Raw genomic sequence first — 18,374 nt, forward strand, 5'->3', positions numbered from 1 at the left:
GGTGAGACAAATCAGTCCCTCAGGCAGCCCCGCTACCCCCAGAAAGTTGGAACATTGGACACACTTTCACTACTCTCTTTTCAGCCCAAGGGAGAAGTTGTGAGCTTTTCTCCTGATCCCACTGAGCTCTGCTGGCTTGGGAGAATGGCTATTGCTGTAGATATGAGGTGGCTTTTCTTATTGTTTCGGTGCAGCTGTTTTTGACTTTGAGCTTGCCTGGGCTGCTGTGACTTCTTACTTGGTTTCTAGGGTTCTCAATGCTTTTTGGACAGTATATTCTTAAGTTGGTGTCTCTGTGGTGGAACAAGGTCTAGGGTTTCCTATGCCATCACTTTGCTGGCACCATTTCCTGTACGTTATTTCCTTTTATGGCCAAATAACATTCCATTGTATGGCTGTACCACCTTTTGTTTAGCCAGTTGAAAGTTGATGGACATTTATTTGTAAATAATGCCATTATGATCATTTTTGAACAAGTTATTGTGTGGACATATGCTTCCGATTCTCTTGTGTTTATGCCTAGACAGTGAATTGGCAACTCTGTGTTAAACATTTTGAGATAACTGTCAACCTGTTTCCCAAAGTGGCTGTACTATTTTACAGTCTCTTCAGCATTGTATGAAGATAATCAGTTTCTCTATGTCTTTATCAACACATTTTATTTGTTTTTTTATATTAGCAATCCTGATGGGTATCAGACTGTATTTCTGTGGTTTTGATTTGTGTTTCCCTAGCTATTGATTCCATGCGTCATTTCTTAGGCCTTTTGGGCATTTGTATATCTTCTTTGGAGAAATATCTGTTCAGATCCTTTGCCTGTTTTTTAGTTGGATTATTTGTCTTTTTATTATTGAGTTGTAAGATTTATTCTGACTTTGGACTAATTTTTACTCATAAAATTGTGGGTTTTTGTTGGTGTCGTGTAGTTTATGAACATCTCTAGGAAGAGTATGAATTCACATCTCTAACCTTTAGTTGTTTCTGCTATTGGGAAAATTTTCAAAGGCAATCAGTGCCACAGTCTCTTTCTATCAAAGTCAGCTGGGGAAAGGATGGATCTTCTTCTTTTTTAACCTTTGAAAGCTGCACAAGCTTTGCAGATAGACTTTGTATTATAAAAGGCAGCTCTTACTAGTTAGAGAGTTGATATATTTTGTTTGTTTAAACGGAGTGAGTTCTGAAGGCCCATCTGCCTCTTCCTCTTCACTTTTTCCTTGGCCATTTTGGGATATCAAGTTAAGGAACAGAGCTGATTTCTTCCTTGTCACTTTCTTACAAGATAGTAAAGTGAGCAGTTGGATACTTCAAAAAGAGCACACTCACGTCGGCTTCATGGCTGTAGTCAGTGAAGGTGGAGCTATTTCATGTTGAAATTGGCACTGAAAAGCCAATTTTACATAGCTGATTTCACTCAAGTTTTCTATTTGGCTATTTCTTGGGTTTCAAGGGGCTTCATTGGTTCCTTCTTAGTACTAGAAACAACTTTTCTAAGCTAAATTTAGACTACCAAAGAGACATATCGTAACAAGTGCTAAAATGTAGATGTAATTCAACTATAATACAAACTCTAAGAATCGTCTGATTCTATAAATTTACACCTACCTTTGGTAAGGAAACTTCAAGTAAAAATCTACCTTATGTGATCATATTGCTTACACTGTTATTGAGAGAGCTGATTTAACAGGAGGCCATTAAAGAATAGTAAAAATAGTAATGAAAGCTTTGATGTAGCACTGTAAAGTGCTATAGCATACCAGAAAAGGTGAATCTGGAGAAAGAAGAGTAGTTGATAAAACTTTCATCCAGGAGATGAAGCCTGCCTTGAAAGCTGTGTAGTAATTGCAAAACCTCACAAAAAAGGGAGGGGAGGTTCTGCATGGGCAATTAGGCAGTAAGGAATATAGTGATCATGATTTGGGTGGAACTGGAGACAAATTGATGGAGGGGTGGGAAGGAGAGTATTTTACTGCAGTGGACAGTTGGTTTTGTCAAGTGATGGACAATGGGCCTAGAATCTAGTAAGTCTGAATAGATGGCTGAAAAAATGCCCCTTCATATGGTAGATAACATTCAATTATGAGAAAACTTTTTGGGAGAGGGCTTATTAGCAAACCAAAAACTCTTAAGTAAAAATTGTCTAAATAACAGTTTATTTATTTATTTTGTCAACTTGACTAAAATTTTTTCTTTTTCCCTTTCAGAAGAATGGTTGAGACCAGTGATGAGAAAAGACAAGCAGGTGTTAGTGCATTGGGGGTTTTACCCAGACAGGTAATGCTAATGTGTCCTGAGATCTGGTATAAAGATTTCAGTCAGTGCAAGTCAGGGTTGTTTATATATATATAGTTTCACTTTCTGAATAGTGATCACTTTGTTGATTTGTTTTAGTCATTGATCTCACTTTTTTAAGTCTTCTCTTACTGACCGTTTTCTTAGGTTATGGTTTCATTACTAAACTGATATGTTTGCTGCATTTTCCAAAACAGTCCTTCAGTATGGTATTAGACTATTGATTTAGATTTGTTTCCTTTAAGAAGTGAATTTTTCTCCCTAGTGTTTCACGACTAGTTAGTTTTGTTTGTTGTTTCAGAAACTACTCATGCCACACTATTAAGGATGAAATTATTTTATGTCAAAATGAAGTTTTTATTCTTGGCAGAAATTTCATTCCCTAGTGATGGTGTTACTTTTATCTTTCATAACTCATACTGTGTTTCAGTATCTAAATATGAGTAAAGAATGTTACAAACAGGAATGACATGTTAGTGAAAAGGGTGGTCCTTGTTTAATTAATATTATGCCTGCATAGGGCACTTAGGAATAAGGATAACACTTCATCTTCCTTAATCGGCAATAGAGCTCTCTAGGTGTTCGTTTCACCATTGTCCTGTCAACTGGAGGTTCTCTCCACTTTGTGTTTCAGACCAGTCTTCTTTCACCTGTACCCACATCCACTTCTAGCCTTCTCCTATTATTGGAAGCTAATCCCAAATATATCATTTCAGTATTGTAATAATAAATATTTTAATATGTATTTCCAAAAGATGACTCATTCTTTCAAAAACGAAGTAAGCATAACACCATTATCAAACCTAAAAAATTAACAAAATTTCTTAATATCAAATACCCAGTGTTGTCATGTGATACATTTGATTGATTGATTGATGGATGGATATTCATTGGAATTAAATGAATTCTGTAATGAATTCCAGTAAGGAATTCAACCACATCTTGCAATTAGTTCATATATTTCTTAAATATTTTTCAGTTTATAGGTTCTCCCTCTGTCTTCCCCACTTCCCCCTTGCAGTGTATTATTTAAGGAACCACGTTGTTTGTCCTGTAGTTTACCATATTCTGGGTTTTTTCTATGGTATCACTGTGGTGTATTTGAACATGTTTCTCTGTTCTATTTCCTTTAAATTGATCTAGAGTTAATCAGAAACCATTTCAGTTTAGGGAAGTAACAAGACTGTTGCATAGGTTTATGTTCTTCATCAGGAGACATATAATGTCTTGGTTTTGTGCTGTTTTTAAGTTAATCTATTTGAATAACTTTATTTTACTTATAAATATATTTTTTAAAGGGAATATATGTCTTTAGATTATGTTCATAATTTTAATAGAATATGCGCAGTCTTTGTACAGATTGAGTTAATCAGAACCAAATCAAATCAACTTGCTTATCAGCCTCTTCTGAGCCGTAATTGACCACTTTAAATTGAACTAATAGTTTTTTTTGTAATAACATTTAGATAAATGCTTGCTTTTTTTTCTTTTTTGAGAAAGATTAGCCCTGAGTTAACATCTGCCACCCATCCTCTTTTTGCTGAGGAAGATTGGCTCTGGGCTAACATCTGTGCCCATCTTCCTCTGTTTTATGTGTGAGATGGCTGCCACAGCATGGCTTGATAAGCAGTGCTTGGGTCCCTGCCTGGATCTGAACCGGTGAACCCCAGGTCGCCCAAGTGGAGTGCACGAACTTAACTGCTACACCACTGGGCCAGCCCCTTAAATAAATGCCTCCTATAAAACATTTCTAGTCTCAAGGCTTCCTGTAGTCCTTGGTGCTATTAAAACAGACCTTTCAATATTACAGGAACTGTTATAGGAAATCAGTTTTGAAACACTTAGATGGAAACTCAAATTTATGATAAACTACAAAAGTACAGGCTTGAAATAAATTTTATAACAACACATTATAAGACATGTTAGCCTGTTTGCTAACCTTTTCTTTATGTATCAAATAGCATATAGTGGCTAGATCTAGTCTTGTCTTCTCAAGGGGCCTTGTTAGTTCCCTTTCTTTATTGACTATAGTTTACGTATATTCTTCTACCTATGTAACGTTTTCTACTCGAGACTTTTAAAGACTATAAGGTTATCAGTTTTTCTTACCATTGTAATCTTTACCTGGTATAGTTAAGTAATTGGCAAATGAACTTTTTTTCTCCAGCTCACATTCAAGTGTTCCTAGAAAACTTACCAAAGTGCTGTTAATAGATATGTAGAGCTGTGCTTGTTCTAAATGCTTTTGAACTGACTTCTGAGTAGTGGCTAAAGGAAGCCATTGCTTGTTACCATACTTGTATTTAATGTAGATATTGCTGGATTTTATAATAATTTATTGGCAAGTACAGCAGCATTGATAAAGTTTTAATTTGGTAGGTAATTTTATACTTCAGAATTGTAGAGGAATAGAGGATGTGATTTATTTAAGTGAGTTGGGTCTCACTAATAAGAGAACCTTTAAGCAAAGAGATGTGACGGTATGAGAGCGTATGCTGTATGGCTATCTGGGTAGTGAGGAGCATATGTAAAGGGCCTGAAGTGGCCACTGCCTGGCATATTTAAAAGACCACTGAAGCTCTTGTGGCTCAAATATAACATGAGTGAGGAGAGGGTGCTAGGAGACGGGGTCAGAGTGGCATTCAGAGGACCAGATTTCGAGGGTTGGCAGCCACTGTAATGATTTTGACTGCTATTCTGAGTTAGGTGGGAGTCATAGGAAGATTTTGAGCAGTGCAGTGATGTAGACTGACGTAGTTTTCAAAAGGATCCTTCTGGTTGCTGTGTGAAAAATTGACTTTTGGGATTTGGGCAGAAGTGGAAGGGTGAAAGGTAGGTAGATAGATTCTGGAAATATTTTGAAGGTGGAGCTGGTGGAAGTTGTTGGTGATTTGATTATAGGATGTAATTGAGAGTGAAGTCAGGGATGTTTCCAAGGATTTTGGTCAGAACAGCTGGGAAGATGGAGTTGGCATTTACTGAGATGGGGATGATTGGCTAGAGCACCTTGCTGGGGTCAGGATGGCATTCTATGTTGAATTTTGAGTGTGTTAAGTTTGAAAACCTAATTAGACATGTAAGAGATGTGGAATTGGCAGTTGGATTTGAGTCCAGAATTCTGAGAAGAGGGCAGATATAAGATTTCAAGTCGTATGTGTATAGTAGAAGCCATGGTGTTGCATGAGATTATCAAGAGAGTGAATAGCTAAGAGGATTCTTCCAAAAACTGAAACGTTGGGGCTTTCCAATGTTGAAGAGGTTTGAGAAAAGAGGAGAAACTGTCACTGGATACTGAGGAGAGGCTGGCAACCAGAAGGAATACCAGATAATACTGTCTTAGAGGCCAAGTAAGGGAAATGCTTTGAGGAGAGAGTGATTGACTCATTAAAATTCTGTTGACTGAGGCTTGAACTTTGGCTTTAACAATGTGAAGATCACTGTAGACCTCTGCAGAAGAGTTTTCTTGTCAGAGTGGTAGAGACAAAAGTGTATGATAAATTGCTAATACTGGATCCTAATACTATTTCTAAAATGCACTTTTACCTTTTGATGAAAGTCTTTTTAGTAAATGAATTTGAATTCTAATTTGTTTTTCCTTTTTTCGTTTCCTTTATAGCTATGATACTTGGGTCCATAGTAATGATGTTGATGCAGAAATTGAAGATCCACCAATTCCAGAAAAGCCATGGAAGGTGAAACATCCTTTAAAAAAAAAACTTATTCTTACATAACTTAATAGAACTTCTCAACTGTTCTCCACACGAAGTTTTAAAGAGATACAGAATGTTGATCTTCCTTTCTTGTCCTCCTGTTAAGAGATGGCCATGGCCATGAATACTTCCTTATCCAGATGAAATGTTTGCAGTGATGTTTGAGGAGACCCCAAAGCCAACTTAGATTGTAGCTTGAGATAGTTAAGGAAGGGGTGTGAGGAGTGCAGCTGAACATCATTGATGGTGTCATTTAGGAAGGCTGCAAGCAGGGCCTGCGTGGTTTTTATTATGATAGACTTACTTTACTAATCATTTCTATTGTAATGGTAAAAGTCCACACAACAGCTCTTCTGTTCTTCATCTTTTAATGTGGAAATAATTTTGAAAGTTGCAAGAGTAATACTAAACAAAGTACTACTTTATACTCCTTTCAACTTCCCCTGTTGTTATTTATTTCAGGAAATTAATTTTTGAAACAATATTATAATCTGATACAGGGCCCATATTCCATCTCTACCAGTTGTCCCAATGATATAGTAAGTTTTATACTCAGTTTTTTCTCTTATCCAAGATCCGGTTCAGAATCACACACTGCATTTAGTTGTCAGATCTCTTTAGTCTACTTTAATCTGGAACTTTCAGCCTTTCTTCTTCTTTCATGACACTGGCATTTTGAAATGTACAGGCCAGTTTTTTTTTAGCAATGTCTCCGAATTTGAGTTTGCGTATTTTTTATTATTATATTGGATAGCTATGTATTTTGGTCGCAGTACTGCTTACGCAATATCCTGTCCGCTTTAGTGCATTGCATCAGGAGGCACATGTCCGTCTTCCTCATTGTGGCTGATGGCCTGGTCATTTGTTAAGGTACCATCTGCCTAGTTTTCCCACTGGAACCATTTTTCTCATTGGAATTAAAAATACTTTATAGGGAAATACTTTGAGACTGTGTAACTGTTATTTTCTTGTTAAATTTATATCCCAAAGTTTGCTCATCCATTAATAATTCCTGCCTGATTGAATTAGTTATTACTGGTGCTTTTCTAACTCTATCCATTTCTTCTATCCTTGTAGTCGACATTTTGCAGTGGGGATAAGCATTCCCTTCTCCCTTTACATGTGTCTGTGGTATCAGTCTGCACTCATGGAACAGTGACATCACTACCATTCTTCATTTTGATGAATTGTCCAAAATTTGTCCACTAGGAAACTGTGCTGCCTCCTGTGACCCTTTGGCATTATTTGATCCTTTTTTGCGTACTTCCTACTTTCTGGTACAGATGTTCCAAACTTTTTTTGTAATTTCCCTATCCCAGTCGTGGAATCAGCCTGAGCTCTGGTCCTTTCCATGAGCAGTGGCAATTATACACGATTTTAATTGACTCTTTTATGTGGTATAATGAGCACTTAAGTTAATATGTTAGATTTTAGACCTAGTTCAGTCTATTTCTAATTGTGTGACCTTCGGAAAGACTGAGCTTTTGAGCTTCAGATTCTATGTGAAGAAAATGAGATTAACAAAAATTAGTCTTTTTTTAAGTAACTTTTTATTTGGAAATAATTTCCATCTTACAGAAAAGTTGCAAGAATAATAGTCGTATATGCTATGCTATACCTGTACACTCTTTATTCATATTTGCCTATTGTTAACATTTTACTCCCTTTTTGATGTATCATTTATACTCTGTGTTTGTTTCCCCCCCCCCCAAACCATTTGAGATACAGATGCATATATCATGGGCCTTTACTCCTAAAAGTAAGTGCCTGTTTCCTAAGAATAAGAATTCTCATACATGAGCATAGTACAGTTATCAAATTCAGTAAATTAAACGTTGACACAATCCTTTAATCTACTGTCCATATTCTGGTTTTGCCACTTGACCCAATGTCGTTTTTTATAGCATTTTTCTCTTTATTATAGAATCTCATCTAATATCACTGTTGAATTCATATGTCATATCTCTTTAGTTTCCTTTAACCTGGAACATTATCACTGTGTTTCCTTGCCTTTTATCATGTTTTTGAATTTCTCATTTGGAATTTCTCATGGTTAATTCTTATATTCATTCTAGTCAGAAAACTGCCTAAGTGACATTGTGTCCTTCTCAGGGCATCACATTGGGAGGCGTGCTGTGTCCATCTGCTCCTTGTTGGTGACGTCAATCACCTGTTAAGGTGACTCGGATGGCTCTGCTGTGTAGTTACTTTTTTTACCATACTTGCAACTTACAAGCAATCTGTGAGAGATTCTTTTACACCATGCAGATATTCTACTTCTCATCAGAGTCTTCCTTCTCTTGCTCAGATTTAGCATCCACTTAACAGTCCTTGCCTAAACCAGTTTTTTTCTTTCATTGTTGTGCAGTGATCGTTTTCCGCTCCAACCCTCCCTCCACATTACCAGTTGGCTTTCAGAGTTCTCCGATAAGCAAGAGCCCTTCCTTTGCCCCCATCTACTTATTCATCTATTTGTTGTTAGTATGGATTCGTGTTCTAGTTTCAGTGGTCAGTAAAATTTGTTACTTAATTATTTTGGTGCTGAAATAGTTCCATATTTGGCCAATAGGAGCCCCTCCAAACTGGCTTGTGACAAGCACTCCTCATTCTTGAGTACCTCTTTGAGGGCATAGCAGGATGTTCCAGGCTCCTCTTCTGCCTTCCCTTCCTCATACCTAGAATTCAGGTGTTTCTCCTCGGAGCTCTCATTCCTTTTATTAGGAAAAGGTATTAGACACCAAGTCTGGGTACAAGTATGTTGATTGCTACTGAAGTGTCTTTGCTTCTAGGCCCTTTCTGCCCAGAGAAATAAGAAGTAGAGCTATTATGTGTGTATAAACACAAACATATTCATGTACTCATATACTTATTTTAGAAATAATGAGACCATATAGATACCTCCAGTTCTAATCCATCCCACAGTGTTCCTTTTTGCCCTCCCCTCTTCCATATTCATATCTGTCTTCTCCCAGAGTAAAAACCTTGGCTCCCAACAACACATTTACTCAGTCCATTACTACATTTAAATTAGTTTCAGAATTGCATTGCCCACCCGCTACAATAAACAAAAATACTAAGAGTGCAAGATATGTTTGTAGTTCTCTCTCTGGCCCTGTCCTGCCCAAGTCTGAGGGTACAATTGGTAAATAGTGTGTTAATGAGTTAGTTAGATTAACTCTTCCACCATCTTCAGTGAGGTTGTTACTTAATTCAACTGCAGTTGGGTTTCTTTCTTTCAGTTTATTTTCAGTTTAAGTGTTTCCTCTCTCTCTTCAAATTCAGATTGATTTAATTTTATATTTTGAATATGTAGAATTCTAACATGCTTCCCCAAAAAGGTATACTTCCTCTTATATTCTTTCTACCTCCTTCCCCTCATTCCTTGTAGAACAAATTTATTATTTTCTGGTTTATCCTTTCTGTGTTTGCTTTTGTCAAGGTATGCAGGAGTTTGCATGTTTTTTTATTTCTCTCTTGTATACTTGGCTTTTTCCACTTAATAATCTCTCCTAGAAATCCCTAGTGTTCATACCGGCACAATCCTCCATTATGTATATACACTGTAGTTTAGTCCTCCAGTTTTTTATGCTTAGAAATTTGAGTAGTTTGCATTATTTTGGAATTACAGACAAAACTGCAATAAATAACCTTGTGCCATATGTATTGTCATATTGTTTAAGGTGTATAGTCAAGATAAATTTCTAGAATTAGGGTTGCTGGGTTGAAGAGTAAATGAAAATACATAGTTAGATTCGTGCCTCTCTCCCCTGGGAGTTTGTACCCTTTTTGCATTCCTGTAAGCAATGAAGTGAGTGTCTCTTCCCTGATAGCCTAACCAACAGAGCGGATATTGTGAAGCCTTTGAATTTTTGCCAATGAGAAATGGTATCTCTGTTGATTTTAATTTGTATTTCTCTTCTTTTGAGTGAAGTTGAACATCTTTTATGTTTGCAAGAGTTCTTTTTATGGTTTTTGTGACCTGTGTATCTTTCTCTCATTTTTTCTATAAGGATTTTTCTTTTGTCTCCTAGAGTTTTAGAGGTTCTTTTTAAATGTTGAGAATGTTAGCCATTAATATGAGACGTATATTGCAAATATTTAGTTGTGTTTTTGACTTTAGTTATGGTGTTTTTTTGCCATGCCAAGGTTTATTATTTTTATATAGTCAGATTTCTTCTTCTTTACCTTTTAATGCATCAATATTTTAGTCAGAATAGTAAAGCCTGTCTCTGCCTCTGGTTGTTGAGGAATTAGCCACTGTTTTCTTCTAGCAGTTGTATAGTTTCACTTTCTACATATAGATCTCTAATCCATTTTGAGTTTATTCTTATGTGATAAAAGGAATGGATCTCATTGTGTCTTTTCGAAATGGCTTCCCAGTTGTGTGTAAATGGATACATTCTGTATCCATTTATTATAAAGGCCGCCTTTGCCTCAGTGATTTGAGATACCACCTTTACTATATACTAGGTTTCTCTATGTAGATGAGTTAAATGTATTCTCTTAATATTACGTATCTAATTTTTCATTTTTAGCTGCTAAGTAGTTCATCTATCCTTCTTTCTTCTTTTCTCCATTAAACTTTTTAGGTTGCTACTACTTAAAACTAATCCCAGATAGAATAGTTTGTTTTTCCTTTAGTTAGGAGGAATATTACTCTGCCACATATACCCACACACATGTTATAGTTTATAGATGAAAAATATGTTTTGTCTTGATTTTCATGGCATTCATGTCCTAAAAGTATTATCTCATTTTATAGATACTCCTAAAAACCTCAGTACCTGTTCCTGCTATAAAGAGAAGTCTGTTTAAATGTAGCTTCTAGATTTTTCATTAGGGCTATTTTAAATTTATTTCTAACAAAGAAAGGCCAGACTTTTAGAATTTTTATTTAATTTTTATTTAATATGTAGACTAAAGAATTTTTTTTTAACTGTTCCCTCTTTTCTCCATGTAAAGTTGGCTTTTGAGTTACAAATAAGTGCTTTACTCTCTTTTAGAAGGCCACTGTGAGAAATCTACCTCTCCTAGGTAATTTATTGAGATGGCAAATGCCAGTAAAGAATGAGGTGACCGATAACATTTTTTTGGTCTTGTTTTTAGGAAAATAGAATGACTTTTAAAAAGAAATACTACAGCTGGGCTGGGCCAGTGGCCTAGCGGTTGAGTTCACATGCTCTGCTTTGGTGGCCCAGGGTTCACTGGCTCGGATCCTGGGCACAGCCCTACGAACCTCTTACCAAGCCATACTGTGGCAGGCGTCTCAGATATAAAAGAAAGGAAGACGGGCACAGATGTTAGCTGAAGGTCAATCTTCCTCAGCAAAAAGAGGGTTGGTGGTGGATGTTAGCTCAGGGGTAATCTTCCTCAAAATTAAAAAAAAAAAAAAGAAATGCGATAGCTAAAAAATGCCTGCTCACCAATAAAAGCAATTACAAATATCTTAATTCAGTAGTTTTTAAATTTTGTTGATCATGTATCCAAGAAAATGAAATTTAAGAACTACTATCTTGTACTTTCAGTTGACATAGAAAATTTTTCATTAGAAATTTAAAGAGTTGCTGAGTATGTGGAATCCGTTATTTAAATACTTTTTCTTAATGTATTCCATGAAATCTAAATACACTTGTGATTTGTACACACCATTCTCCATCATCATTATCCATTTAAAAAATAGTGCATATGCTCTGCTCCTCTTTAAAAGTTAAATATAGTTATACTTTTTCTTCTTGTTCCTGTGTTTTTATTTCACTTGTAACAGAATATTACCCTAGTATAATAGTCAGAAAATTTGAACTGGAATTCTTTCTTTCATTTTCTGTATTATTTTATGAAGCAATGTCCACGTATTATTTTTTTGTCCTAAAGGAAATTTGATTGCCGTGACAAAGCACTTAATTTAAAAAATTAAATTGTGGATATTAATATTTATTAAATATGGGTGAGAAAAACAGATCACAGTTAAACAAACACCTGTGTACTTACCACTCCCAATAAAAAAGAAGGTTACTGTTAATTTTGAAACATTCCGTGTGTTCATCCTGTGCCCTGCCCACTCAGTTAACCGTTATTCTAAATGTTCAGCTTATCTTTTCACTGTAGTTTTACATCAGATATATGTACAACTGCACAGGTCTTTTAGTTATCATGTTTAAAAGCTTTTAATATCAGTGGAGTCATATTCTTTCATGACTTGCCTTTTTGTTCAGCATTGTGTTCCTGAGATGTCATCCATAGTATATAGTAGTAGAAGTAATCTTTTGTGTGACTATATCACAGTATATCCATTGTAATGTAGGTGGGTGTGTGGTTGTTTCTACTTCATGGTGTTATGAAAAATGCTATTGTGAACGTGTTATATGTTCAGAATGGAATTGCTGGGTCACAGGGAATGCAAAATTCACCTTTTCTAAACAATGCCATATTGTTTGCAGATGGTCATAAAAATTTATTTAGCCAGGAGTGTATAAGTTTTTTGGATGTTCCATATCCTGTCCAATGCCTGGTATTTTCTGATTTTGTAGTATTTGCCTATCTAGTAGATTTCAGTGAAGTAGTATTTCATTATGGGTTTAACTTGTATTTTTCTTATTACTAAATAGCTTTATCATCTTTTCATGAATTCTGTGACCTTTGATGTTTCTTCTTCCATGAAGTGTTTGTTTCCAGCTTTTGCTTTTTTCCCATTGCATTGTCTTTTTTTTGTTTGTAGGTGTTCTTTAGATATTCTGCATACTAACCATTGTCACTCGTTTGTGTTATAAATATGTTTTCTCAGTAGCTTGCATTTTTGTTTTCCAATCCTAAGGTCATCATGATTTTCTCAGATCATCTTTAAAAGTTCTTTAGTTTTGTTTTGCATATATTTAAAATTTTTCCTGCTGTGGTGCTAGATCATCTGTCCTTTCAAGGCAGAAAAATATTCAAGGTGGATTCCTCTCTCCACTGATTCATGCAATTTCTGTCAAAAGTAAATTTTTATGTATGTCATGGACTTATATTTGTTTCTAGACTCTATTATATATTGGTCAATTTGATCTTACTTGAATACTCCCACATTTTTCTTCTAGGGTCTCTTGGGTCTTAGGTCTTTGCTCTTTTGTTTAAATTTTAACATCATATAAAACAAACTCGAACAGTTTTGGAGGTGGGTGGAGCAAAATGGCAGGGTGAGCTGACCCGGGATTCTCTCCCCTCCAAAATACAACAAAAGATTGGAAGAACTGAATTTCAGAGAATAAACATAATGCCAGCTCGTTAGAGACCTACAATACCAAGAAGGTGGAGATCATAAACCTTGCTTTACACCTTCGGAGGTGCTGGAACGGTGGGAGAGAACATCGCTCCGTCCCCTAGAGTCTGCGATTGCTGCGGCGTGGGTCGGGAAGGAGCGGGGGAGGGGCCGCGTGACGGGGCATCATCCAGGACTCCTGCCGCTGATTCAGTGGAGACCCGCTGACGGGGGAAAGCTTCCGTCCGCGGGGACCCTATAAATCAAGGGCCTTGGGATACCAGAGAACAGAACTGATCTGAACCCAGACCGGCGCGTGTGAGTAACAGCCCCTCCCCCCCAGCAAAGCCACTGGGCGGAGCGATCTTGCCCCAAGGCGGAGAGCTAACACAGCACTCTCGACCCCCATCTAGTGGCGACAGGCTGTAACTGCAACTGAATTCTACCACCATGAGAAAAAACCGCTCCTCTACAATCCAGCAATTTATAAAAGCCCCAGACCAGAAGGAAAACAATAAAAACACAGAATTAAGTCCTGAGGACTTGGAATTAGGTAAACTAAGTGATAATGAATTCAGAGCAGCTATAATCAAAAAACTCAATGAGGTAGAGAGAAAGAGAAACAAGCCGAGTTCTGGAGTTACTTCACAAAAGAGATTGAAATCATAAAGAAGAATCAAACAGAATTACTTGAGATGAAAAACACAATGGACCAGATAAAACAATACGGATTCCCTGAATGCCCGTGTAGACAACCTAGAGGAGCAAATCAGCATAATCGAGGACAGACAGGCTGAATGGCGCCAGACAGAGGAAGAAAGAGAACTAAGAATTTAAAAAAATGAGGAAAATCTCCGAGAGATAATGGATTCAATGAGGAGTAAGAACATAAGGATCATAGGAATTCCCAAGAATATGGAAAAGGAAAATGGAGCAGAAAGTATGCTTAACGAAATTATTGAAGAGAACTTCCCAAATCTAGGATTCAACGGAGAAATGTGTGTAGAGGAGGGTTTTAGATCTCCTAGATTTGTCAGTGTAAAAAGACCCACCGCAAGACACATAATAGTAAAGTTGTCAAATAGGAATGATAAGGAAAGAATACTCAGGGAAATAAGAAAAAAAAAGAGAATAACCTATAAAGGAGCCCCTATCAGACTGTCAGCGGATTTCTCTACAGAAACCCTACAAGCTAGGAGTAAATGGAATGATATATTCAAAGCTTTAAAGGATAAAAACCTTCAGCCAAGAATACTCTATCCAGCAAGAATTTCCTTCAGATATGAGGGAGAAATTAAATCTTTTCCAGACAAACAAAAGTTAAGGGAATTTGTAACTAAAAGCCCTCCATTACAAGAAATCCTCAAGAAGGCTCTCATACTTGAAAAAAGAAAAAAGGGAGAAAGGGGACACAATCCACAGACTAGGGAGACCGATGAATAGAACCAGAACAGGATAGCAAATATTCAACTGTAGCATTAGGGTAAAAATAAGGAAACTACCAAAACAAGGACGATCTTAGCACTCTAACTACAAATTAATAAGACGAGTTGGAATAAAAAATGAAAATATTTAGGAGGGGAAGAGCAAAGGGTCTAAATCAGTATTGGTCAAGTAAGTAAGACACCACCAGAGAATAGACTATATTATACACGAGATTCTAAATACAAACTTTAAGGTAGACACTAAAATAAAGTACAGAGCAGAGTCACAAATCATAGATAAGGAAAAATCTAAGAACCCAGCATAAGAAATTGCAGTATTAAATGGGTAGTCTAAAGCACACAGGAAAAGAAACACAGAAAAACAAGATAATGAGCGACAGATTAACAGCATTAAGTCCACATGTATCAATAATCACTCTCAACGTGAACGGATTGAACTCTCCAATAAAAAGACACAGAGTGGCAAAATGGATTAAAGAACAAGATCCAACAATTTGTTGCCTCCAGGAAACACACCTCAGCCCCAAGGACAAACACAGACTCAGGGTGAAGAGGTGGAGGACAATACTTCAAGCAAATAGCAAGGAAAAAAAGGCAGGTGTTGGCAATTCTCATATCAGACCAAGTGGATTTCAAAATAAGACAGGTAAAGAGAGACACAGAGGGACAATATATAATGATTAAAGGGACACTTCATCAAGAAGAAATAATGCTTATAAATATCTATGCACCCAACACAGGAGCACCAAGATTCATAAAGCAACTATTAACAGACCTAAAGGAAGATGTTAAAAACAACACAATAATAGTAGGGGACCTCAACACCCCACTCACATCAATGGACAGATCATCCAGACAGAAAATCAACAAGGATATAGTGGAGCTGAATGAAAAACTAAAACAATTGGACTTAATAGACATATATAGATCACTCCACCCTGAAGGAGCTGAATACACATTCTTCTCAAGTGCACATGGAACATTCTCTAGGATAGACCATATGTTGGGAAACAAGGCAAGCCTTTACAAATTTAAAAAAATTGAAATAATAACAAGCATCTTCTCAGATCATAGTGCTATAAGGCTAGAAATTAATTACAAGAAAAAAGCCGAGAAAGGCACAAAGATGTGGAGACTAAACAACACACTACTGAACAAGCAATGGATCATTGAAGAAATTAACGAAGAAATAAAAAAATACCTGGAAACAAATGAAAATGATAGCATGCCATACCAACTCATATGGGATACAGCAAAAGCTGTATTAAGAGGAAAATTCATCGCAATACAGGCACATCTTAACAAACAAGAAAAATCCCAAATAAGCAACCTTAAAGCACACCTAACTGAACTAGAGAAAAAAGAACAAATGGAGCCCAAAGTCAGCAGAAGGAGAGAAATAATAAAAATCACAGCAGAAATAAATACTATTGAAACGAAAAAGGCAGTAGAAAGGATCAATGAGACAAAGAGCTGGTTTTTTGAGAAGATAAATAAAATTGACAAACCACTAGCCAGACTTACAAAGAAAAAAAGGGAGAAAGCTCACATAAACAAAATCAGAAATGAGCGAGGAGAAATAACAACAGACTCTGCAGAAATACAACAGATTATAAGAGAATACTACAAAAAACTATATGCCAACAGAATGGATAACCTAGAGGAAATGGATAAATTCTTGGACTTCTACAATCTCTCAAAGCTCACTCAAGAAGAGGCAGACAATTTGAACAGACCAATCACAAGGAAAGAGATTGAAACAGCAATCAGAAACATCCCAAAGAATAAAACCCCAGGACCAGATGGCTTTCCTGGGGAATTCTACCAAACTTTCAGAGAGGATTTAACACCTATCCTTTTCAAGCTATTCCAAAAAATTAGGGAAGATGGAACACTTCCTAACTCATTCTATGAGGCGAACATCACGCTGATACCAAAACCCGACAAGGACACCACGAAAAAAGAGAACTACAGGCCAATATCACTGATGAACATAGATGCAAAAATTCTAAACAAAATTTTGGCAACCAAAATTCAGCAATTCATCAAAAGAATCATACATCAGGATCAGGTGGGATTCATACCAGGGACACAGGGATGGTTCAACATCCGCAAATCAATCAACGTGATACACCACATCAACAAACTGAGGAATAAAAACCACATGATCATCTCAATAGATGCAGAGAAGGCATTTGACAAGATCCAACAGCCATTTATGATAAAAACTCTGAACAAAATGGGCATAGAAGGAAACTACCTCAACATAATAAAGGCCATATATGACAAACCCATAGCCAACATCATACAAAAACTGAACTCCATCCCCCTGAAAACAGGAACGAGACAAGGATGCCCTCTATCACCACTCTTATTTAACATAGTACTGAAGGTCCTGGCCAGAGCAATCAGGCAAGAAAAAGGAATAAAAGGAATCCAAATAGGGAGTGAAGAAGTGAAACTCTCGCTGTTTGCAGATGACATGATCTTATATATAGAAAACCCCAAAGAATCCATTGGAAAACTGTTAGAAGTAATCAACAACTACAGCACAGTTGCAAGGTATGAAATCAATTTGCGTAAATCAGTAGCATTTCTATACTCCAGTAATGAACCAACAGAAGAAGAACTCAAGAATACAATACCATTCACAATCGCAACAAAAAGAATAAAATACCTTGGGGTAAATTTAAGGAAGTGAAGGACCTATATAATGAAAATTACAAGGCCTTTCTGAGAGAATTGGATGATGACATAAGGAGATGGAAAGACATTCCATGTACATGGATTGGAAGAATAAACATAGTTAAAATGTCCATTCTACCTAAAGCAATCTGCAGATTGAACGCCATCCCAATCAGAATCCCAATGACATTCTTTACAGAATTAGAGCAAAGAATCCTAAAATTCATATGGGGCAACAAAAGACCCCGAATTTCTAAAGCAATCCTGAGAAAAAGGAACAAAATGGGAGGCATCACAATCCCTGACTTCAAAACATACTACAAAGCTACAATAATCAAAACAGCATGGTACTGGTACAAAAACAGGTGCACAGATCAATGGAACAGAATTGAAAGCCCAGAAATAAAACCACACATCTATGGACAGCTTATCTTTGACAAAGGAGCTGAGGGCATACAATGGAGAAAAGAAAGTCTTTTCAACAAATGGTGCTGGGAAAACTGGAAAGCCATATGTAAAAGAATGAAAATTGACCATTCTTTTTCACCATTCACCAAAATAAACTCAAGATGGATTAAAGACCTAAAGGTGAGACCTGAAACCATAAGGCTTCTGGAAGAAAACGTAGGCAGTACACTCTTTGACATCAGTATTAAAAGGATCTTTTCGGACACCATGCCTTCTCAGAGAAGGGAAACAATAGAAAGAATAAACAAATGGGACTTCATCAGATTAAAGAGCTTCTTCAAGGCAAATGAAAACAGGATTGAAACAAAAAAACAACCCACTAACTTGGAAAAAATATTTGCAAGTCATCTATCTGACAAAGGCTTAATATTCTTAATAGATAAAGAACTCTCGCAACTCAACAACAAAACATCAAACAACCCAATCAAAAAATGGGCTGGAGACATGAACAGACATTTCTCCAAAGAAGATATACTGATGGCCAATAGGCACATGAAAAGATGCTCATCATCGCTGATCATCAGGGAAATGCAAATCAAAACT

General features: G+C 36.5%; 1 protein-coding gene across 4 annotated transcripts in view; it reads left to right on the forward strand.

The window, feature by feature from the left end:
- The window catches only part of SMARCC1 (SWI/SNF related, matrix associated, actin dependent regulator of chromatin subfamily c member 1), a 165,609-nt gene that overhangs the window by 38,609 nt on the left and 108,626 nt on the right, over positions 1-18,374 (forward strand). For all 4 annotated transcript variants that reach the window (XM_023620516.2, XM_023620517.2, XM_023620518.2 and 1 more), the window contains exons 7-8: positions 2,202-2,271; positions 5,906-5,981. In XM_023620516.2, coding sequence (XP_023476284.2) covers positions 2,202-2,271; positions 5,906-5,981 — 146 coding nt within the window. The remainder of the gene's footprint in view (positions 1-2,201; positions 2,272-5,905; positions 5,982-18,374) is intronic.

Source organism: Equus caballus, chromosome 16 (genome assembly GCF_041296265.1).
Source record: "Equus caballus isolate H_3958 breed thoroughbred chromosome 16, TB-T2T, whole genome shotgun sequence".
Lineage (NCBI taxonomy): Eukaryota > Metazoa > Chordata > Mammalia > Perissodactyla > Equidae > Equus > Equus caballus.